This window comes from Mugil cephalus, chromosome 3, assembly GCF_022458985.1.
Source record: "Mugil cephalus isolate CIBA_MC_2020 chromosome 3, CIBA_Mcephalus_1.1, whole genome shotgun sequence".
NCBI classification, from domain to species: domain Eukaryota; kingdom Metazoa; phylum Chordata; class Actinopteri; order Mugiliformes; family Mugilidae; genus Mugil; species Mugil cephalus.
Genome location: NC_061772.1, coordinates 31,310,328 through 31,335,726, shown reverse-complemented (window position 1 = coordinate 31,335,726; position 25,399 = coordinate 31,310,328). Strand labels below are relative to the sequence as shown.

General features: G+C 40.3%; 1 protein-coding gene and 2 long non-coding RNA genes across 3 annotated transcripts; all 3 read right to left on the bottom strand.

Moving 5' to 3' along the window:
* Window positions 1-451: 451 nt before the first annotated feature.
* LOC125005561 (protein NLRC3-like) lies at window positions 452-13,924 on the bottom strand (the record flags this gene model as incomplete). Its single annotated transcript, XM_047581005.1, has 3 exons — window positions 13,871-13,924; window positions 11,919-13,701; window positions 452-509 (listed from the first exon to the last, which is right to left on the bottom strand). Coding segments are annotated over exons 1-3 (1,878 nt in total), but the record flags the coding sequence as incomplete, so codon positions are not given.
* A 321-nt stretch (window positions 13,925-14,245) lies between these two features.
* Window positions 14,246-17,464, bottom strand: LOC125005577. The gene is made up of 3 exons (XR_007112456.1): window positions 17,040-17,464; window positions 14,808-15,130; window positions 14,246-14,308 (listed from the first exon to the last, which is right to left on the bottom strand). It is a non-coding gene; the product is annotated as an uncharacterized LOC125005577 (long non-coding RNA).
* Window positions 17,465-21,408: 3,944 nt separating this feature from the next.
* Window positions 21,409-23,007, bottom strand: LOC125005578. Its single transcript, XR_007112457.1, has 2 exons — window positions 22,978-23,007; window positions 21,409-21,744 (listed from the first exon to the last, which is right to left on the bottom strand). It is a non-coding gene; the product is annotated as an uncharacterized LOC125005578 (long non-coding RNA).
* Window positions 23,008-25,399: the final 2,392 nt, after the last annotated feature.

The window sequence follows — 25,399 nt, the reverse complement described above, 5'->3', positions numbered from 1 at the left end:
ATCAACACAACAACACTGTGGATGTTGTCCTCCATCCGGTCTGATTGGAGTCAGACTATAAGGGGATTTGTCCACAGACAGTATGGACAGAAAGAATGATTAGTGACACCAAGAACTCTGTTAATGTCAACACATGTGAAGACTGGACTTGATGTGGTTTGTGATCAGTCCCACCACCGATGACTAAGGAGATACCTGCTGATGTTCAGGAACATGATGCTCCTTCATTTCAACTCTTTGAGCTCCTTTTCTATCTGACAGTCCTGACAAGAGAACTCACCTAAACTGGATCTCCATTCTTCAGAAGCCTGAGAAGAAAAGAAATGAAAACTGACCTCAGAGTCTCCAGTTTACAGTTTGGACTCTCCAGTCCAGCAGACAGATGCTTCACTCCTGAATCCTCCAGTTTGTTGAGACTCAGGTCCAGATGTTTCAGATGGGAGGGGTTGGACTTCAGAGCTGAGGCCACGACTTCACATTCACTCTCTGAGAGTCCACAACCACCAAGTCTGTCATGAGACAAAACATAAAATGTGTTATAATGGAAGAAGACATTTCTATGAAGGTGATGTATTGATGAGTGGACAGTTGGACACATCCTGTTGGACATTTTGTGAAACAATCATTGTCATCATCTCTCTCAGACCTTTCTTTAGATGAATGGAGACAACACTGAGTTACATTGAGGCTTCCAGACTGTCCACAATCTGTCAGTGGATCTGATCCATGAGGACATCTGGATGAGACAAATATCTGGACTGTCTTCACTGGTTAATGGACTCTGGCTCTTCTGACTGACTTGAGCTCAGTGACTACTTCCAGTTGGAAAAACATGAACTACTGTTGACCTGCTGCTGTTAGCTTCAGTCCACAAGTGGAACATCTTTCATCAACTCATGTCACCTAACTACTAAAATGATGTCTCCTAAACCACCCTGGAAAAACTCTACTGGTATGTTGGAAGTTAATACAACTGATCAAAGAACTAGAGAGGAAGCAGCTCAGGAGCTTAAACCATCTACTCCGTGTCAATGCCATCTGACTGTTTTTAAAACTATTGCAAAGTCTCCTCTTACTGATTTGCAACAAATGACAAATTATTCAATTCAATCAGACATGTTCCCTAAATCCCTGAAAGTAGCTGTTATCATGAAACTCTTAAAAAAAGAACACTTGCTATCTCTCTGTTATCCAACTACAGACCTATTTTAAATCTGTTTCACAGTCAAGATTGTTGAGAAAATGATTTTTGATCAACTCCAGTGGACTTTTTGACACCTTATATGCACCCTTTAGGTGAATTTCTGCAGCGTTCCAATGTTCAATATCACAGCGATGCAGATAACACAAATATACTGAGCACTATCCCCATATGACTGTAGCCCAATAGAGTCCTTGTGTCGCTGTTTAAAGCAGGCAAATATTTGGATGAACCACAGTTTCCTTCAGTTGAATCAGGACAAATCAGAGTTAATTGGTTTTGGCACTAAAGACTGTGATCGCCAGATTAGCTTCCATCACTCTTTGTGAGTTCCTGTATTTCTCCCGCTCACCTACCTGTGGCACCTGCTAAAAGCATAGGCCCAGTGGACAGAGATCCAGATTTTCATCAGGCCTTGTCCAGCCATGGAGCCTTATTAGAGCAGTATGGCGTTACCATATGCTACATCACCGATGCCATGACGGAGCTTACTACCAGACTTGCTCGTGTGGGGCTTCAGTGTCACTCACCCCTGACTCTAGTCATCAGCCTGCTCCCAGCAGTCCCTGTGGGAACCTCACAGTCTAGTGAACCATTCATCTGAGGTAAACTTGGGTGAATGCAAATCCTTTCTTTTCCAGTGTTCCTTAATGTTTGACCACCCCTAACTTATGCCAGTGACCATTCTAAGATAGCCTTTGTGTTAAGTTTATTAGAAGGGAAGAGCCGGAATTTGGGGAACCGCTTATTGGCAAAGCCCTCAGACAGCTAATGCTACATTTGATGAATTCTCTGCTGACATGACTGCTGTTTTTGACCATCCTGTTTTAAGAAGTGGTGCTAGCGATCATCTGCTCAGCCTCTGACAGGGTATGCTCAGTGTTGTTAACTACTCTGTAACATTTCGTACCCTAGTTACTGAGTTAGGTTAGGATGACTGGACTCTCCATCTTTTGGGATAAAACGAGGCTGGAAAAGACTATTTAGTGGGAAGAGAGGAGACAAAGGATTTATCTGAGCTAACAGCCATTTGACAACCGACTTAGAGAGAGGCGCAGGGAGAAGGTTCACACTCCACCCTCTCAACCTCCTGAGCCAGAGGCTCCACCTCTTCTAGTCACCGCACAGAGAAGCCCATGCAGCTAAGTAGGAACCGCCTCACCTCCACCGAACACAACCGCAGGTTCAAGGAAGGCCTGTGCACCTACTGTGGATAACCAGGTCACCAGTTAGCTTCCTGTCCTCACTGGTTGCAGACACTTTCAGGCAGGAAGCTCTAATAGACTCAGGTTCAAACTCAGTTACTGGCCTTGCTCTGGCCAAAGGTAACAACACTATTATAATGAGTGTTGATTGTTTTTCTAAAGCTGTGCACTCCATAAGTTTTGCATTCATGGCATCCCGGTGGCCATCATCTAGACAGAGGTGTCCAGTTCACTACCCAAGTATGGAAGCAGTTTTGCCGGGCGCTGGGGGCTACTGTCTGTCCTCTGGACACCATCCATAATCCAATGACCAGACCAAGAGGGCGAACCAGGGCCTGGAAACCACCCTACGATGTATCTGCACCTGTAACCCAGCATCCTGGAGCACCTATCTAATTTGGGTGGAGTATGCGCACAACTCCCTCACGTCAGCAGCTGCAGGTAAGACACCTTTTGAAGCTTCCCAGGGATACTTATCTCATCTGTTCCCTACTCCGCGAGCGGAACGGAGGTTGGCAGCTCCCACATACGAGCCCGGGCAGAAGGTTTGGTTGAGTACCCAAGATATTCCACTCAACTTATCCTCTAAGAAACTCTCTCCTCACTCCATTGGCCCCTTTAAGGTTGAGTCTGTTATCAACCCTGCCAGCCCGGATCAACTGACTGTGTACACCCCACCTTCACCACCACAATCACCTGCACTGTACCATGTGGGATCCTTGGAAGCCAGCCCCCCTCCCCATGCACTTGAGTCACCATGTCACAATAAACTTGTTGGACTTGGGCTGTTGTGAGTCTGTGTCTGCTTTTGGATCTGATCGCTATTGAAAGCATTGTTGAGTTGAGCTGAAGGCCGCCCCCTCTGGTTGGGTGCATCAGGGTTGAGTGTGTCTCCCAGCCAGGAGGCAGCTGATTAAGTGCACCAGGTGGAGACAATCTGGAAATCAGGATGGTTTGGAGGCACTCACTCACAGGACATTGAGGAGTTAGGAGTGTGTGAAGGAACTTGTGCTTGGGAAAAGGAGACTGCAGGATTAAAACTTACAAAGATAGAAGAAGGAGCCGGTGAGCTTTTGATTATTTTGCATCTTTGCAGCCTTGCCTTGGGGTTGAGTGGTGGAGAAATCATGTGACCAAATATAAGTCAAAATGTGCTGTGGTGAATTATGTGTTTAAAATGCAAGATAAAATGGTATATATTTAATATGATGTGGATTTAAAAAGTATTCAAGTTAAAAGTAATTAATAAATAAGATAAACATGATTTGTGTGTATTTACAAGAGTTAAAAGCTGTTAAAGTTTGTAAGGTTAAAATCATCATTAAATAGTGCTTTAAAATGTATTTAATTAATTTTGGGTACTTTAAATATGAGTATTTTCTACTAATTTTGGGGTTAAATTTCAGTAGATTAAAAGTTAAATATTTGATTTTTTGATCTACTTTTATCTTTATTTTGATGTTGATTGATTATGGTTTCTTGGGTACAATTTTGATCATTTATTTGTTTGTATTTTAAGGTTTTTCACCTGAATTTGCTTTGGACAATTTTCAAAAATAAAAGGAAGAAAAGAAAAGTCTGAATCTTGGTCATTGAGTGAATTCCAGTCTAATCTTCTGAGCAAGTTACCCTTTCAAGTGGGGTTATGTGCAGTTCAAATTTCACATAAGTGAAAGCCACTTGACAAGCATAATACCCAGTCAGCTGTAGAATAGATTTCAAAGTTCTGCTACTGGTGTACACATCAATATAAGCCCAACAGAGCTTTGAGATCTGTAGACTCATGTCAGAGAGTGGAGCTCAGGGTTCAGTCCAAACATAGTTAAGCAGCATTTGGCCATTATTCTGGACACCAGTGGAACAAACTACCAACAGCAGTGAAATCAGCTGAAAGTGGGAATGTTTTTAAATCCAGGCTAAAAATTTTTTACTTTGCAAGTGCTTATGGGTTAGCTCTTTAATGCTCTTTATTTACTTTTGCATATTGATTGGTAATCATTTGAAAGAAATTCTGTACTCTCAAGCTGGATTTCCATACACGGCCTATCTCCACACTGCCCCGCACTGCCCACTTTAAATGGCTATTTCTGTTGTTAGAAGGCCAAAGGGACACTTTTCTGGGTACTTTTTAGTACGACTTTTTAGTCGGTCTGAAGTAGGTGAATCGGGGCCAAAAATGTGATTTAGAACGCTGCTTACTAGTGATTGGTCAGTGAAGAGAAGAGAGTATACAGAGGGAGTTGGATGGGACCTCTCGGTTTTCCAGCGGATCGCGGCTGAGATGGACAAACTTGGCTTTATCAGGACAGCAAAACAAATGAAGGAGAAAATGAAAAAATGAAGGTCGATAATCGGGCAGCCAAGGGGCACAACAAAACTAGTGGTGCTGATCGGGAGGTATGAGGAGATGGACACGATACTGTATATACACTGTTGGCGCAGTCCTCCGCTAAGTTTTTATCTTTTATGTTCATTGTGTTCTGTTTGAAAGCTCATAACTGCATAATTGTTGTTTTCTTTCGTTCACTGGTTGTTGGATCATAACTTTACTGTGTAGCCCGCTGTTGCTAGTAGCAACAAGGGTGGGTGTGGCAAAACCGGGGAGAGCGGGGGTCACTCCTAAGCAATGGAAAAGGTACTTAAGAAAACCTGGGGAGGTGTGGGGCGCTGAGGAGTGGGGCAGTGTGGAGGTAGGCCGTCTATGGAAATCCGGCTTTATTTTATGTCCTCAATGTCTTTATTGTTTTTATCATAACATATTGATTATAACCCTTGTTGTTTTTCTTCAATGTTTGTTTGTTTTTCAACTATACACACTATGTATGTAAATGTAATATAACGGCATTTTACTGTTTATTTTTACATATTATCTCTGTATTTTTAAAATACAGAAACAATCTGACAATCAACAAAAGAGACTGTGATTTTACATGTCAATGTAAAATGACATGAAACCACTGTAACTGTGAAAATACGCGTGAGAACATGATATTTTGTTGTTTTACAAAAAACATTAGGAATACAGATATTTATTGTTAAAATATGTTCACAAATGTATCGTAATTTTACAAATATTAGTCTGTTATTTAATGGAATAAACTGTAAAATTCAACAAAACTTAAAACTTAAAAAAATCATTCAAAATTACTGAGAAATTAATAGTAAAATAGCTATTTAACACTGTAGGCTATTGTGTGTGTATATATATACAATCCAATGTAAATCACAACGTCTTGAATTATTTCACAGCATGTCTGAACAAAACACGGTTAATCAGGAGACATTTTACTGCTGCAACGTCTCCCTGCACAAAAAAACACAAGACAAAAATGTGAACGCGACACGTCATTGGAGTGCGTGCTTTGAAAAGCGCGGGTCCCGTTTGGATTGGTCGACAGAAACGGTTGGAGAAGAAGAAGCAGAAGCAGAAGAAGAAGAAGAAGACATGCCATTGTCTGTTGGGACACTGAACATCCGTCTTTGACGTTACGCTTAACAAGGTCAACAACCACCACGCGGCTGTTCCCGTTTGGTCACAGAAACTTGGAGCAAACAGCAGCTAATGTCGAGGCTGGAGGAAGGACGAAGGCAGAAGGCAAGTATCAAACTGAAGCTTAGTGGTATTAGCTTTATTTACCACCATGCCTCTGACTTTACTCAGTCGACAAAACCAATCCGCTAGCATGTCGTCAATTGAAATATTAGCTAACTAAGTATGGCCAGCGGCGGCGTCTGCCAGTGTTATTACTCTGTCATTTCAAATGGCATGATTTCTGGCTAGGATAGGAAGCTGGATTTTATAGAATGTGTCAAAATGTCAAAGTCTTCTTTCCACACAGACTGCTCCTACTCCTCCACTTGCAGGTGTCACTAGTGAGACATTTTAAGTGGATTATCTTCCAAAGAAGAGAGAACAAATGTTTTATAAATGAAACTGCGATTTGGTAATGGTTTATTTCAACCAGTTACTCTTTCTTAAAACTAATATTTTCATCTTCTTCTTGCCTCTCACAAATATAGGAGGAGCGACCTACTCTGCCTTTTTCAAGGTTTTTCAAATTTTCATTTTGGTGCAACACTAGTCAGTGGTCAACATGAAATTCAAAACAATACTGAAAAATATGTAAAGGATCATCTTCTGATTTATTGAGGGGAGATCTGCTAACACAGTTTAGGTCGACTTTTTCACAACCAATAGCAATTATTTTGATTTTGGCAAATTTCATGATTCATAATTTTTTTTCTTTCTCTCTGCAGATAAGTGGTGAGAGTTGATTTCATGGCATAAACTGGTGGTTAAGAACTCAACTCCTTTCCATGCTGAACTGTACAGTGCAGCAGTGTGCTCCGCAGTAGGAGAAACCTTAGTCAAAGAACCCAATGTTGAGCAGCTACCGAGGTGCAGCGGAAAGGCACTCAGTACAAAAAGGGTCTTTCTGTGTTTAAACCAAGGTGAGTCACTTGAATTCAGACAGATTCAGTTCATGCTTGTGATGCAGGACCAGCACGTATACTTTATTGTTACACCTCATGACGTGTCCTATGTGCCAGCATTTGCATTGTATGAAGTGAAACAAGCATAAAATGTTGCTCTTTTGGGTTAGATAAATACTGTTGGCTGAAAAATAATAGTATCTACCTGTAACTTAGTGTAATATAGTACAATCAGCAGCAGTGAATTGGCAGTGTGCTTAGAAATCAGTATCATCAGTTGGGTCTATCTTCTCTAGATTCTGATTCGGTTTCAAATGACACACAACTAATGATGGGATGGGATTATGGGATGAATACAGGATACTTTATCACAATGTACAGAAAAAATGACTTTTGTATCCAGCAGTAATAGTCCCCCCAACAACAATATGTTGTTTATTTAGTTCCCATGTATAGTCAGTCTGGTGTGTATTTCCTTTGTAGTGTGTTATGTTGAGATCTCACAAGCTTGTCTGTCCCAAAGCAACGGTGTCGTCTATAGTGGGACTCGTGTGACTGCTGTGGTGTTGGAAAAGGCTGTATCTTCTTGCACCTTTATCCTGGTCCTGCCTCTTAAACTGTTATTAGCTGTTATTATTTAATAACCGCTAATATTTTCTGTCTCCTCTTCAGATGGTCACAGCTCAGAAACTGCAACTTCACTACGATTAACAAGTAGTTCAAATATGGACACCACACCTCGTCAACTGTATAGAGCAGCTCCGGAGCCGCATGCCGCTCTTTCGTTCCCTTGTTGCAGCTCTTTCTTTCCTCTGTTGCAGCTCTCTGCAGCGAGCGGTGCGGAGCAAGGACACTGATCAAAGCCGTTCACTTTTTCACGCTAACTGCCTCAGAATAACGGCAACTAGTCACTCATCAGTGAATGAGCGAGAGTTACACAACAACTGAATGACACTGAATGCCACACCACACTCACAGTTGTAACATCAACCAAAAAACACTAAACTCCCACAGTGCATTGCAGCTCATTTACTCGAGTATTTAATTCAAATGTATTTTTATTTTAGTGCGTTAGTTTTTTAAATATAATTCTAAATTGATGGTGATCTTTTAACATTAAAATAAAATGTATTTAATTTTTTGTTGCACAAAATATACGCCACAACTGCCGACGTGCGACACCCGCCGGCAGGTCCAGCCCACTATTCATTGAACTTTTCCACCCCAGGTAAGACAACCACGGATAAATTCCTGTTATGTTACATAAATAACATGTCGTTTTGTCTGTAGCAGTTATTTCATTTCATAAATGCAACACACTATGGGCCTAGCATAGAGGTGAAAACGATATATGCAGTGTTATCTTCATTTTAGATGTCAAAGGGGTTTTGTTGGTCCCAGGCTTTTCTTTCCAAATGGCTCTTTGAGTGTTGAGGGTTGCCGACCCCTGGTACAGAGTATGGATTTATTTCCAGTGACGTTTCACCAAGTTTCTAATCAGTGTTGTGGATGTATGGTGACTTGTTTGTAAATTGGTAACTCAACTATTTTTTTTTTTTGTTTTTTTTTTACTTTTTTCTTTCATTACCAGTTCAGTTGAATTTTGTTTTTGTTTTGTTTCAGAACCGGTCATTTTAATTGAATAGATTTTTGAATATTGCTGTAATAATGGTTACCTGCTACAGTTGAATAAAAATACAGAGAATGGAAAATTGTAGCTGTTTTTGTTCAGCTTGGTCTCATTTTTTTCATGTTCTCATGTTTTGAAAAGATCAAATTATTGTTGTATACTGTTATATTACATTTAATCTTATAGCCTATAGCCTTTTTAAATAAAATGATGCCATTAAAACAACTAATAAGAGCACATTTCTGTAACTTTAAGCATTATTATTCATATTACAATGTTAATTTGCCATCTTTATGGGTAATTTAATTGTTTTAAAATGTAAAATGTTTGTAATTGAACGTTAAAAACAAAAGTAAAACAATTAAACATCCATTTGATGTTTTCTAAAATTAACAGTAAATTCTTGCAATCTAACCAAATATCTAGTTTTGCAACAGATTAATCACATCATTTTGTGTCATATACTGTTGTATTACATCAAATATAAATTATTATAGAATCTCTTCCCATAAAATAATGCAATTAAAACCGATTAATAACAGCACATTTCTGTAAATTTAAGCATTATTGTTCGTAATATAACATTTATTTTTCATATTTCTAGGTTATTTAATTGTTTTAAAATGTGAAAATGTTTCTAATTAAATGTTAAAACAACCTGAAAATACAAGTTACAACGCAACAAGTACAAACTGTATTTTTTAATGGAAAATAACTGTATTTTTACGTGAAAGTAATTTCCGTTATTTTACTGTATTTTTATGGCGCCCCTGCTGCCATAAATTTAGCGTTTTTTTACGAGTATTTTTTTACAGTGTATGTCTTCACTTTTTAATTTAAAACACATTGACTGTGTATGAAATGTGCTATATAAGTGAAGCTTTTAAATATATGCCTTTAAATATATTTTTGGGTGGCATTTTAAGCCTTTAATGGACAGGTAAGCACAGAGAAGATAGGAAACAGGGAGGCAGAGATGGCTGAAGGACATGCAGGAAAGGCCGCCCAGAGCAAGACTCAAACCGGGGGCGCCTGCAGTGAGGACTGCAGCCTCAATACATGGGTGCCTTGCCTTGCCTTGCCTTGCCTTTAGTCCAACACAAATGCAACTGATCATTTGACAACCCTCGGACCTGTACATCATTGAACATGATGAACAGGAATGCTGCGTCAACCTGGTTTTTCGTTGTGACGTTGATGTATCTGCCTGACGCATTCTGATTTTGGCACTCAATGGCCTGTCAGACTGTATCATTATAGAAGCTCCAGCTCATAAACAGAGCAAAGTTTTGTTCTACTTCTTCTAGATTTTTGATCTTTTTTTCCAATCATACAAATAAAATGTGTTGTTACACGATTAATGGAAGCACATAGGTGAATTAGCCCTACGTCATGTTTGGAAAAGTGCACCGATCAGGGAATGCATGTGTAACTGTATTCATATACAGCTTGCATAGCAATATCCCTCACTTTTTTGTTATCAATCATGGCAGTGCACTGGTAGGACTATGAGCTCTGCCAGTTGCAATTGCTCTGCATCCGAGGAGAAGTGGAGATTCGGTGGCAGAAGTGGGAGTTTGATCAGTCCATTCTTCAGGTTATCAACAAACTGAAAGCATTAAAAAATACGCCATGCTGTCCATTGTTTACCTGCAGTGTACGGGCCTTAAATGTGTAATGACGTTATCAATGTGATGAGGTATGAGAGTAAGGAAAACACAAGCACACAGCTCTTACAGTGGGAGGTCAGACCCAAGACCTTTGGTGATGTGACAGTGCACCAAATGTGGGTCGACCCAGGATTTTCAATGTAAAAGGGATATTAGTCAGATGTTGATGTGGAACCACTTCACAGCCTCTAGAAAATGTGAGATGTAGTTTGTATTTGTTGTATTCTTTTTAGTGTCGGTTAGTATTTCCAGTTACTATGATTAGGACAGAAAGCTGAAAGAACCCAAGAAGGATGTCTAGGAGATCAAACAGCAATGGGGTTGTTCCCCCCTCCTTTCCTCTGTTTCTCACCCTTCTCTTTCTCTCTTTTTGCCTCCCTTTTGTCTAAAGTGAGGTCATCGAGGATGAAAAGAATGAAGCATTAAGCTCAAGCATTGGTTCCCCACTAGGGAGAGTTAAGTCTAAGCTACTGCTCCTCCCCACCTACAGGCAAGCAATAACATTCACTCTGTGGTTTTGTACATAAACTGTTAAAATGTAAGTAATAGTAGCCTCACTCCAGCTCACATTGGGATTGAGTGGTGGACTAATTATGTGATCAAATAAAAAGCTAAAATGTGCTGTGGTAAATCATGTGTATAAAATGCAAGATAAAATGTTATACATTTAAAATCATGTGGGTGAAAGTACAGTTCATAATATGATGTGTTTTAAAAAGTATTCAAGCTAAAAGTAATTGGATAAATGTCATTTGTGTGTATTTACAGGAGTTAAAAGCTGCTAAGGTTAAAATCATCATTAAATAGTGCTATAAAAATGTATTTAATATATTTTTGGGTACTTTAAATATGGATATTTTCTACTTATTTTGAAGTTAATTTCCAGTAGATTAGAAATTAAGTATTTGATTTTATCTACTTTAATCTTTATTTTGATGTTGATTGATTATGGTTTCTTGGGTACATTTTTTGTGACCATCTATTTGTGTTTGCATTTTAAGGTTTTTCAAGTATGCCTTGGACAATTTTCAAAAAGAACAGGAAGAAAAAGAAGTCTGAATCTTGGTCATTGAGTGAATTCCAGTCTAATCTTCCGAGCAAGTTGCCTTTTCAAGTGGGGTAGCTGCAGTTTAAACTTCACATAAGTGAAAGCCACTTGACAGACATCAATTATAAGATAATACTTTATTGTCTGTGAAGGTTCACAGTCATCCAGGTCATGGTAATCCAAAAAAGCGTTGAATAAGGTCAGCTGGACTTGTAGAATTTCTTGAAGACGTTTCGCCACTCATCCGAGTAGCTTCTTCAGTTCTGATAAACTAGTGGGAAATTGAACCTCAATTCTACGTCTTCAAGAAATTCTACAAGTCCAGCTGACCTTATTCAACGCTTTTTTGGATAATACCTTATTGATCCCCATTGGGGAAATTATATATATATATATCTTGATAAATGTTTTAAACACAATAACATAATTCCTTTTTGAAGAATTAATGAACACAGATTTTGACAAAACAGCCTTCAACATCCTCTCATCATTGTAACATGATGCCTCAGAGGCTGCTTCAGCTAAACTGATAAACTGATGGAGAGAATAATAGGACAGAGAAACAGAAAAGACCCAGTAACTACAAAAAAAATTGGAGAACATCTGTGACTGAATACAACTGACTGTAATGTTTGCCGAGAACAAGTGGAACACTGAAGAAGAATGAGAACGTCTGAAGAACTAAACTACTAATCTCCACTGATTGATTCTGTTATTGATCAGGACTCACCGAGCCTTTCTGCAGTTCCTCACAGCTGGGATCAGTCTCCATCGTCCCTCCATTGATGTGTTGTAGTCCTCCAGGTCCAACTCATCCAGAACCTCCTCTGACATCTGCAGCATGTAGGCCAGAGCTGAGCAGTGGATCTCAGAGAGTTCCTCTGATCTGTTCCTTGACTTCAGGAACTCTTGGATCTTCTGATGAACTGAGAGGTCGTTCATCTCCATCAGACAGTGGAAGATGTTGATGCTTCTGTCAGGAGACATTTTACCAGTGTTCATCTTCTTCAGCTTGTTGATGGTTCTCTGGATGATTTCTGGACTGTTCCCTGTCTGACCCAGCAGACCTCCTAAGAGTCTCTGGTTGGACTCCAGAGAGACGCCATGAAGGAAGCGAACTAACAGGTCCAGGTGACCATTTTTACTCTCCAGGGATTTAATCATGACTCCGTTCAGAAACTCATCCAGAGGTGAGTTATTGTAGTTTTCTTTCAGGAAGTCCTGCAGCTCCTCTGTCTTCCTGTTGGTGTAACAGTGGATCATGTAGACTGCAGCCAGAAACTCCTGAACGCTCAGATGGACGAAGCAGAACACCTTGTCCTGGTACAGGCCTCTCTCCTCTTTAAAGATCTGTGTCAGCACTCCTGAGTACACTGAGGCTGCTCTGATATCAATGCCACACTCTGTCAGGTCTGATTCATAGAAGATCAGGTTTCCTTTCAGCAGCTGATCAAAAGCCAGTTTTCCCAGAGACTCAATCATCTTCCTGCTCTTTTTATCCCAGTGTGGATCTGTCTCAGCTCCTCCATCATACTTGACCTTCTTGACTTTGGCCTGAACCACCAGGAAGTGGATGTACATCTCAGTCAGGGTCTTGGGCAGCTCTCCTCCCTCTCTGGTTTCCAACTCATCCTCCAGAACTGTAGCAGTGATCCAGCAGAAGACTGGGATGTGACACATGATGTGGAGGCTTCGTGATGTCTTGATGTGGGAGATGATGCTGCTGGCCTGCTCCTCATCTCTGAACCTCTTCCTGAAGTACTCCTCCTTCTGGGGGTCAGTGAACCCTCTGACCTCTGTCACCATGTCAACACACTCAGGAGGGATCTGATTGGCCGCTGCAGGTCGTGTGGTTATCCAGAGGCGAGCAGAGGGAAGCAGTTTCCCCCTGATGAGGTTTGTCAGCAGCACATCCACTGAGGTGGACTCTGTAACATCAGTCAGGACCTCAGTCTTGTGGAAGTCCAGAGGAAGTCGACAGTCATCCAGACCGTCAAAGATGAACACAACCTGGAAGTCTTCAAAGCTGCAGATTCCTGCTTCTTTGGTTTCGGTGAAGAAGTAATGAACAAGTTCCACCAAGCTGAACTTTCTCTCTTTCACCACATTCAGCTCTCTGAAAGTCAATGGAAATATGAAGAGGATGTCCTGGTTGGCTTTGTCTTCAGCCCAGTCCAGAGTGAACTTCTGTGTTAAGACTGTTTTCCCAATGCCAGCCACTCCCTTTGTCATCACTCTTCTGATTGGTCCATGTCTTCCAGGTGAGGCTTTAAAGAGTTCTTCTTGTCTGATGCTTGTTTCTGGTCTGTGTGGTTTCCTGGATGCTGTTTCAATCCGTCTGACCTCATGTTCATCATTGACCTCTGCAGTCCCTCCCTCTGTGATGTAGAGCTCTGTGTAGATCTCATTCAGAAGGGTTGAGTTTCCAGCTTTAGCAATCCCCTCAAACACACGCTGGAACTTATCCTTCAGAGAAGATTTAACTTTACGTTGACAAACTGGAGCAAAATGTCCTGAATGAAGAAACAACAAATAAGATGAATGAATAAACTCTCCAGTAAATATTCCAACATGTCGTTGCTCTAAAGAATGAGTGTGTGAATATATCTTGGTTCATCTCTTGAGACGTTATTAAATGTCTCATTTCTCCAGCAGCTTCAATGTTTAGAGAAATCCTCTTACTGCTCTGCAGACAGTCAGCCAGCTCCTCCTGCTTCATTCTCCTCAGGAAGTTCGCTGTCATCTTCACTAATAAATCTCTGCTGCTCCTCCTCTGCTCTTCATCCTCACCCTCCAACACCTCCTCATCCTCCCTCTGACTCTCTGAGCATTCTGGGTAATCTGGACTCACAACCTTCTGGATCTTCTTTAGCTCGTTTTTTATAAAAGTGATGATGTTGTCCTCCAGCAGCTGGAACAGAAGACAATATGAATGACACAAGCAGACTGAAACCATGGAGAAAAAACATCAGATCCATGTTGGACACACTGACAATCCACTGGTCTACAAAGAGCAAAGTAGTTGTTGTACATGTACAGACCAGAAAGATGGAGTCCAGCTGTTTCTGATGCTGCTGGGTAGACTGACCACTGAGAACCTCTGAGCTCTGCTGGTGGACTCTGTGGACCAACCATCAACAATTAGCTCTCATCCATTACAAGATTGAAGACACTACTCTGCTTCAAATATCCCCTTATTGATCATCTCTTCTAAGGCTGTGTTTCCCCAACTACTGCTATGAACACAAGAAACAAATATTCATGTTTTTCTAAGGTTCAACAGCTTCCAGAGACACAACGCTGATTACTCTTCAACAGACAAGTTCATTTAGTTTATAGCTTCAAAACACTCAAACAATGTCCTCTTCCTGCATCTCTGTTTGCTCCCGCCCTGTTTTAAGTGTTTTAAGAAGAGTAAACCAAGGAAAAGCCCTGGAGCTGATCATATTAGTGGTTGTGATGAGCAGATTGGTCATATTTTTAACTTTATTTTTAACATGTCTCTTGTGTAGAAGGTGCCATCTTTATGGAAGCAGTCTGTCCTGGTGCCCATTACCAAAACAAATAATCTCCACCAAGACATGTTACTTTACATGTTACAGCTTCACTGACACTTTACCTCTTTGGACCAGAACCACTTCCTCCTTTAAAATAAATCCCCTTGTCCTTCGACTGGTCGCTCTTCAAGGACACATAGCTGTGTTCAGGTGCAGGTCCAGGTCCAGGTCCAGGTCCAGGTCCAGGTTCAGGTCCAGGTTCAGGTTCAGGTTCAGGTCCAGGTCCAGGTCCAGGTCCAGGTCCAGGTCCAGGTCCAGGTCCCTCCAGTTTCTCTCTACTCTGGTCCATGCTGTAGGGATGTGGTATCGATCCAAACATCGATACTTCTGATCTAGACGTGTGTCTTTTAGAATCCATCTTCACATCAAAATATCGATTCCAAGTCTGAAATAATATCATTATTATTATTATTATTATCTGTAATCTGTTCTAAAAAATTAAATAGTGTGAGAGAGAGGGAGTGCAGAGAAAGGCCCCCACACCTGAGACAGAGCTATTATCAGCCAACTATAGGCTAATTTCCAACCTTCCTTTTATCTCTAAAGTTTTGGAAAGGGTGGTTGTCAATCAGTTGCTTGATAATTTAAACAGGAATGGTTTGTTTGAAGAGTTTCAGTCAGGTTTTAGAGCTCATCATAGTACAGAACAGCTCTGGTTAAAGTTACCAATGATCTCCTCATGGCTTCAGACGATGGACTTGTCTCTATACTTGTCCTGCTAGATCTCAGTGCTGTATTTGACACTATTGAGACTTGAAAGTGTGATCAAGATTACAGGAACTGCACTAGACTGGTTTGAATCATATCTGTCAGACAGATTCCAGTTTGTCCATGTAAACAACAACTCTTCTGTATATACCAAAGTAAGCTATGGGGTTCCTCAGGGTTCTGTGCTAGGACCAATATTATTCACATTATACATGCTTCCCTTAGGCAATATTATTAGAAAGCACGGCATAAACTTCCATTGCTACGCAGATGATACCCAGCTATATTTATCCATGAAACCAGATGAAACTAATCAACTGGTTAAACTCCAAGCGCCTTAAAGACATAAAGGCCTGGATGACCTGTAATTTTCTACTTTTAAACTCAGACAAAACTGAAGTTATTGTATTTGGCTCTAAACATGTCAGAGATTCATTATCTAATCACCTGCTTTTGTTGGATGGCGTTACCTTGGCCTCCAGTACTACTGTGAAAAACCTTGGTGTTATATTTGACCAGGATATGTCCTTTAATTCTCACATAAAGCAGGTGACCAGGACTGCTTTCTTTCACCTTCGTAATATCATCAACATTAGGAACATCCTTTCTCAGAGTGATGCGGAAAAACTAGTTCATGCATTTGTGTCTTCCAGGCTGGATTATTGTAACTCGTTACTGTCTGGCTCCAAATACTCTTTAAAAGCCTCCAACTGATTCAAAACGCTGCAGCAAGAGCACTGACAGGAATTAGCAAGAGAGATCATATTACTCCAGTATTAGCTTCTCTTCATTGGCTCCCTTTAAAATCTAGAATTGAATTTAAAATCCTCCTCCTTACATACAAGGCCCTGAAAGGCCGAGCTCCATCATATATGATTCATGGTCTGGAGTGCTGAATATCTGACCTGTGGAGTTCTAAGCTACATCTGCTGCCGTGGCCTCATCAACCAGCCCAGTCTTCATGGTCTGGAGTCTGTGTATCAGACCTGTGGAGCTCCATAAACTGCATCTGTCCCAGTCTTCATGGTCTGGAGTCTGTGTATCAGACCTGTGGAGCTCCATAAACTGCATCTGTCCCAGTCTTCATGTCCTCCTCCAGGTGTCCACTCCTACCTAGATGAACTATTCACCAACCTGCCCATGATTCCTGTTATACTCACAAACTGTCACAGATCATCAGCTACGTGTTATATTACTAGATCCTACATGTTTCCTTCAGCTTGATGTTTGTATCTATGACAGAAGTTAGTTTCTCTAGTTTCTCCTGTTCTTCTTCTCTCTCTATCTTCTCTGGTTCTACCCGGCTGGTCTTCAGCAGATGGTTCCTCCATATGAGCTGGTTCTGCTCCAGGTTTCTTCCTGTTAAAGGGAGTTTTTCCCTCAGGCTGCTCTGGAGGTTTCAGGCTGGTTTTTGTGAAGCGTCTTGAGACGATTTGTGTTGTTATTGGCGCTATATAAATAAAACTGGATTGAACTGAATCAACTGGGAGGATAAAAGTACTTAGTTACTTTCAGCTCTTTACGTTACAAAAGCAGGTCAAACTTCTACAGACAGTTTCAAAATAAAAGAAAAGAAAGAAAATCACCTTCAATCATATTCATGCACCGAGTGACACAAACTGATCCAGACTCTTTCCTTTCAGCTGTGACTGAGTTTAACGTGAACTATGGAGCGGCAGATTTCTGCTGGAACTGAGCTGATGATGAAGAAAACACCACAAACCGCTTCATTACCTTCAGATGGAGAAAAAGATCTGCGACACGACTCTGGAGAAAGTAAAGTCAAAACAGGAAACTCGTCGTGTTGCCAGATACAGCTGATGGTTTCCAGCCCAGTGAGTGCTGTTCAACAACCACCAGAATATTAGTTTGGTTTCAAATCAGCATCACATGTTATTAGAAAACCAGACGAAATCATCCTGAACCAGAACAGAGTTTGTTCACAACTGTATTTTAGTCGCAAAATAAAACTCAAACCTGTCAGATTTTACCTTTAAACGCCCGATCTGGCAACACAAACTCGGAGTTACAACTGTACAAAGTCAAAGCGAGTGACGCAATGACGTGATTCACGTCCGTTCAGTGTAAACAGTGGAGACAAGACGCGAGGGACATGAGTCAAATGGACACACTGTTCACCACCAGGGGGCAGCAACACAGCGGTTTATTCAGATATTATTATCTCTATAAACAGCTCTGAGATGAAGTCTCCAAAATATCTACGGAGGAGGACATTATGTTATTGTGAGTCGTCTTGATTTATTTAAAGCTTTACTTAGTTTTCCTCTTTAACCCTTTGATGCACAACGTAAAAAGTGACCTGAGGTTTTTCCTCCTGTATTTTTGCAATAATTTATATTGCAATAATAAATATTTTCTTTTTTTTACCTTTTTACTTTTTGAATAAACCCCTTTGAGTCACTGCCCTTCTAATGCACAACATGGTTCAAAAATAACCCGTATTCATTTTCAGTGTTATTTTATGTATGGCTGAGTGTTTCTATGATAATTCTTAGAAATGAACTTATCTTATCATTTACTGTCCCAGTTATACAGTAAATATCTTGTTTTTCTTTACCACAAATCTCTTTATTTTCCATTCTTGCTTCATGAACAAACAAAACCTTTTGTATTTCTACATCAAGTTTCCAAAGCCGCACATTTACTGCTTTATTTAGCCTGAAACTGAGACACGGTTCAGACATTTCACAGCTCAGCATAGCTCCCTTTGCACATCTACTGTAAGTTGTTTTTCCATTATTCTAATGTTAAATTGATTGGATTCAAAGACAACATGGCCATGGTGAGTTCTATCCAGAGGAAGGGGAAGACTATTGTCCTCCTGAGCACGATGCATGATGACAAAGCAGTGGATGACAAGATGGAGATGCATGGAGTGCATGCCCAAACTCTAAAAGCACGTCACTGAGGCAGTGGGAAGATCACAGCAACCACCCGCCACCAGAAGACACTAGACAGAAGGGCCAAAGGAAGAGGAAGAGGTGTGAAGAGGTCTGCCCAGTTTCCACAGTCAGAAAAGTCAGCAGGTGGTTCCCTGTGCACCAGGCCTTTGTTCAGAGAGTACACTTAGCACATTTAGTGATTATCTGAGAAAAATCAGGATGGCAATTTGTGCACTAGTGACGTGTTCAGTTCAGTTTTATTTTATTTATATAGCGCCAATAACATCACAAACTGTCTCAAGACTTTTCACAAAAACCAGCCTGAAACCTCCAGAGCAGCATGAAGGAAAAACACTTTAACAGGAAAAACCTTGAGCAGAACCAGCTCATATGGAGGGACCATCTGTCTAATGCCAGAAACAGAGAAGATAGAGAGAAAAGAAGAGCAGGAGCAACAAGACAAACTAACTGCTGTCATCTTCAGGGGATTCTTACTATGTTTGGTCATGTTTCACCAGTGTACAGCTGTTAAACTACTGATTCAGTTCAGATCAACAGCCACATTTAAGACAAAAGTATTACTTAGAAAGTATTTGGTCTCAGTATTGACTTGTACTGAAACTAATTATCATAGAATTCATTTTAATTCATTTTAAATCACAGTTTCATGACTCTGTCATTTTTGACCCATGTGTGTAAACTTGTTCATAAAGTATGAAAGGAAAAATGGAAATAATGATCTGTAGTCGTCAAAAACAAGATATTTAAATAGTACTTGGAATATTCAGTGATAAAATAAATTACTTTCAAAAGTAAGAACAAAGAAAACCTCAGCATACTTACATGCTAAGAAATGAATGCGGGTCATTTTTAAGCCATGTTGTGCTTTAGAAGGGGTGAGCATATGTTGTGTATCAGACGGTTAATTCTAAAGAAGTGAGAAAGGGACAGAGATAAGTTTTACTTCCACCTGCTCATTTTCAGACACTAGACTTTGGTTTTCTTTCAGCTTTTAAATTTATTTCTCTTATGTTGGAAATAAATAAATCCCATTCAGTTCAGTTAAGTTTGGGTTCAATCAGGAAAAACACAGGAATATTTTTTCTTGGCCGATAAGACGCAGTAGAGACGGTGGGACACCACCTTGTTGTTTATGTGTCCTACTGAGTTTGTCCCTCACATTTATTTCCAGTCTTTTCTGACACTTTCTTGGCTCTTTCCCATCGCAACAGTAATTTCTATCCACACATTCTCTGTGTCAGTCTTGTATGAGAGTAGGGATGTGAAGTGGATGCACCCATGGTCAGAATAAAGAGGAGACGCCGCCATCTTGGACCGGTCTAAACTCAGCCTCCAGCTGCAGCTACTACGGTACTGAAGCACTGGACCGGAGCACTGTGCAGCTTCTCCTGGAAAATCAGCGGAGCCAACAAAACAGGACACGAGGAATTACTTTTCACAAGTAAGACTGAACATCTGTCCTGTAATAATCTGTTCAATCAGGGACTAATTAGGCCCAACTCATGTTCAGTGCTAGTTCTAAAAGTTAAATGTGTGAAACTGTAGAAATCATGTGTCTATAACACAGATGTAGATTACAGCTGAGATTATGAATGGCCTTGTAGAAATAAGCCTAGTGACCTGGTATAACACTGAGCAGAGTATTTTCCACAGGGAGGCACAGACCGTATCCATCTCTAACTATGATACAGGTGCAGCCAGGATCACTTGGACGTGAAATGTTGGCGCAGTCACAAAGAGCTGGAATAGCGTTCACACAGCACATCAAGAGAGACGACACAACTGAGTTTAGTTTGACTGGGGAGAGCTGCACAAGAGCAAGCAGTCAGTCATTGATTTAAAGATTTGCTTCACCTGGTGCTGGTGTCAGTAGGAGGGCAACGTTCAACAACAGCACATTTTGCAACGGTTTAACAGAATTCAATCAGAGCCTCAGGTAGGGTTCATGCTTTTCTAATTACAATCAACTCTACAAATAGATTTCATCATTTTTTATGTGCTGTATGTTTTGTTTTTCCTCCTCCTCCTCAGTCAGCGTAAATAATCATCCTGTATGAAAGTCACATGTCTGACGTTTGCAGCAAAGAAAACCACAGGAAAATCAACTGAGAAACCTGTGAGTTCTGCTCACATTAATTCCTTTTAAACAGATGAGTGAATGGAGCTGATGACCACACTGGAAAAAATCAGAAAAACACTCACAAACTCAGAAAAATACACTTATTTTCCATCATTAAAATAAAGTTTGGACTTGTCATTTTAACAAGATTTTGCCTTATTTTCAGGTTGTTTTAGGTTAAATTACCTAGAAATATGGTAAATAAATGTTGTATTACGAACAATAATACTTAAATTTACATAAATGTGCTGTTATTAGCTGGTTTTAATGACATGATTTTATGGGTAGTGATTGTACAATAATTTATATTTGATGTAATACAACAGTATATGACACAAAATAATGAGATTCATCTTTACAACAGGTCAAAAAACTGTTGAAAGACGAGATGTTTGGTTAAATTGCAAGAATTTACTGTTAATTTTAGAAAACAGCAAATGGATATTTAATTGTTTTACGTTGTTTTTAACATTTAATTACAAACATTTTATATTTTAAAATAACGAAATTACCATAAAGATGGAAAATTAACATTGTAATATGAATAATAATGCTTAAAGTTACAGAAATGTGCTCTTATTAGTTGTTTTTAATGGCATAATTTTATTTAAAAAGGCTGTATATGACTATATTAGATGTAATATAACAGTATACAACAATAAGGTAATAAAGGTAACTACATATTGGGTGAACAACTGCAACAATTTACTGTTTATTGTAATTTCTGTGATTTCTTTTCCATTGATTTCCTGAATATTTAAAGGACTTTCAAGTTGAAAAACTATAGTGACCTAATAACAGCAGAATGATTTGAATGTGAAATGGTTTAAAGCAGTTTTTGTCCCGTGGGAAAAGGGGCTTAAATGAATGGTTGTGTTTCAATGAGACCAAGCTGAAGAAGAACAGCTACAATTTCCCATTCTCCGTATTTTTATTCAGCTGTAGCAGGTAACCATTATTACAGCAATATTCAAACATCAATTCAATTAAAACGACTGGTTCTGAAAGAACAAGAATCAAATTCAACTGAACTGGTGATGAAAGAAAGAAACAAGTTGAGTTCCCAGTTTGCACACAAAGCATCATAACCTGGTCATGTCACCAAACATCCACAACATTGACTCCAAAGTTGATGAAAGCTCAATGGAAATGAATCCATACTCTATCCAGACAGTTGACGAGGTGTGGTGTCCATACTTGAAGTACTTGTTGAACGCGGTGAAGTTGCAGTTCCTGAGCTGTAAGCACCTGAAGAGGAGACAGAAAACATTAGCTGTTGTTAAATAATAGCTGGTTTTTCATGGAGCTTTTTTTCCTCTTTGCGGACGTTGGTTGGGGCCCAAACTACTGCACATAGAAATGACTTGGGTGATTTGTCCTCTTTTTTTGTCACGTTCAGGCCGAGACTTAATGCTAGTGAGACGCGCTGAGTCCAGGCTCCAACACCCACGGTTCCGGTCCAATTTTCATTTTCAGGCCCAAAAAGAAGTGGTCAATGCATAGTGACGTTTACATGTTGATTTGTATGGACGCGGAGCAGAAAGAACGGAACAAGACAACATTTAGTTTGATCGTTTCCATGACAGAAGTGTCATTTGTTTGGGTTGTCATTCCACCTCTCTGGGCTGGTTTCTTTTGACTGGGCTGATTGTAATGAAATTATTTGGCTCCTTGAAAACCCAGTTTGTGATGCAACAGTTAAAGTTTCCACAAATAGTCAGTGGGCAGCATTTTAACCCCAGCATGGAGGTAGTAGTCCTGATACTGGTTGCAGGAATGAAAACGGGAGGAAAAGAAAAACACTAAGCAGAGCTACGGTGGAAATATTACCTGCGTGGTCACATGGGTAAGTTGATGAGTTTTCTTTATCAGCATTGGGCTGAAAAATGTCATTTCCTCACATGTTTCCATTACTGTTGTTGGCTGGTAGACCTGACTGTTTTTGTTGTTAGGTTGGAGCTTTTATTGAGTCTGAGAACATTTGCGAGTGATCCAGTTTATGAGGCAGGACCAGGATAAAGGTGCAAGCAGATCCAGCCTTTTCCAACACCACAGCAGTCACACGAGTCCCACTATAGACGACACCGTTGCTTTGGGACAGACAAGCTTGCAAGATCTCAACATAACACACTACAAAGAAAATACACACCAGGCTGACTATACATGGGAACTAAATGAACAACATGTTGTTGTTGGGGGAACTATTGCTACTGCTGGATACAAAAGTCATTTTTTCTGTACATTGTGATACAGTATCCTGTGTTCATCCCATAATCCCATCCCATCATTAGTTGTGTGTCACTTGCTACCGAATCAGAATCTAGAGAAGATAGACCCAACTGATGATACTGATTTATAAGCACACTGTCAATTCACTGCTGCTGATTGTACTATATTACACTAAGTTACAGGTAGATTATGTTATTTTTCAGCCCATCTAACCCAAAAGAGTAACTGTGTGCAACAGATGCATGTACTCACCAGAGAGGGGCATCTCATCAGACTGTGTTACTGGACTTGTACTGGTACAGGCTCTGCTCAACTGTTGGTTGCTCTGGCTGCTTGGAGGACTGTCCAAGACATGTTTTTGGCCTTATTAAAGGACAGATAGTAGTAATATTTAAACACAGGCATCACATAGCTCAATCTGGGTATATTAATACCTTACATAATTATATCCTCAGTAGCCATTGGTATATTTAAAACTGTTCCTTTCTCAATAAAAGTCAGTACACCACCACTAAGACCCACTATGAAATCAATGATGAACAAGGTGTAGTGTATAGTCATCACCTTTTTCAAAACATCAACAAAAATGTAGAGAAGATTCTTTGAAGTATAATTCATAGTAGAACTGCTGTATTGGACTGCATTGATTAGTACAGGTGGACCTAATAAGTAGATTTTGACTATGCACATTTTTTTAATGTGAAAGTTTATTCTGTACAAACTGAAACACATACTTGTCTTTTGAGCAGTGACAGACGTTTCCTGGCTTCAACTGGTCTGAGGACAGAAAGGAGGTCACTCTCCTGCAGGAAGCTCAGGTCCTCAACTCCTAAACATTGCAGATGCTCCAGCAAAAGCTCAGGGTCTCAGTTTAGGCACTGATTTGATGAAAGACAGAAGCGGACACTCTGCATCCATGACTAGGACGACTAGAAGGATGAAAAATACTGTTACTGTCAGATTTTTATCTTTCAAACTCCAGATGACTCTGAGTCAACAGTGCTATGCTTCAGTGAAATAAGTCTTGTCCCACAAAGCTTGTACACATGCAAATGGTAATAATCTAGTTTCCGCTCAGGCTTCCAACATTTCATGCTTGTTTCACTTCATACAATGCAAATGCCGGCACATAGGACACGCAGGGGCGTGACTACGGGTATGCAGACGCCCATGACTGGCGCCCATGTTTTAGGGAATAATTCTTGAGGCTTGCACTCAACTGGTTTTACTTTGAAGCAAGTCATTAAATGCAAAATGTATTATTTGCAGCTTCAACTGGACTGGTCTTCAGGAGTGCTGCTAGGGATTTTGGGCCCCATGAAAATAATTTTTACTGGGCCCCCAAACAGCTGGCCAGGACGCTGGCGAAAATCTGTGGTGCTATTTTAAATACAACTATGCATTTTGATGGTATTTGAAGTATTTCGTTAAAAATATAAGTAAACACTTTAACTATGAAGTGCTTTAACTCTCTGTAGTGTTGTAAGAGATTGAAGTAATGCCTGGACTTCCACTTCGAAAAGGACAACTTTTCCTCCACACCTGCCGCTTACCTGCTAGTTGTGTTTGTGTGTGTGTGAAGTTGCTGTGTGTGTGTGTGCGGTTTGTGTGTAAACTAGGGGTGGGCGATATGACGATATTAAATCGTGAACGATTACAACCAATTCTATAAAGTGCAGTTCTATGCTGATGCACCGAAGCACCAGACGTATTACACCGACCAATCATAGCGAATTATGGGAAGTGACGCTTTCTTACCCGCCTCCTTGTTTATGTGTGTAGCCGCATGGAGCCACGGCTGAAAGACAAACAGAGTTGGTCACTATAAAAAATCCACTTCCATCAATGGAATTGGTTTGGATTTTCCCCAACTAATGAAGTGCAGGCAAATGTTTTGTGCAAAGTTTGCACAGAACAGGTTTGCACGTCTGGTGGCAACATGACGAACCTGTTCAATCGTTTGAAGAGGAATCATCCCAAACAATATACTGAGAACCAAACAGCGAGAGGCCCGGCGGCACCGGCACCGCAGGCGGAGGCAGCAGCTAGTGTAAGACCAAAACAGTCAACATTAACACAGGCGTTTAACAAAGGAACTCCGTATGACAAGTCAAGCAAGCGATGGAAAGAGGCAACAGGAGCAGTTACCTTTTATCTTGCAAAAGATATGGTACTGTTCAAGACGGTAGAAAACGAGGGGTTCAAATGCCTCCTTAAAGTAGTTGACCCACGGCCATGCCACGTCTCTACTGTGAATGCCGAGATTTTCATTTTTCAATTTAAGATCGTGATTTTATTTTTAAAAAATCGTGATATGATATTTTTGCCATTTCACCCACCCGTAGTGTAAACTGAACTCTGCCTCTGATTGGCTTATCATCAAAGCTTACTCCACCTTAGCCAATCATCATCATTTATGCGGTTGTCTCGCCCCTCCCTCCTCTTCACCAAAGAAAAAACAAAAACAAAAAAAACGCTCTGTGGCTCATGTGGCTGAGAACCAAATTGGACGAACACAGACAGCTTTAGTTTATAACGCGCCCCGTTTAATTGCCAGTAACAGCAACGGCGTTGTAACGATGGAAATAGTAATTACTGAGATTACCCGTTACTGAAAAAAAATAACGCCGTTCGTAACACTGTAATTTAACACCGTTTTTCACAATAAAATACC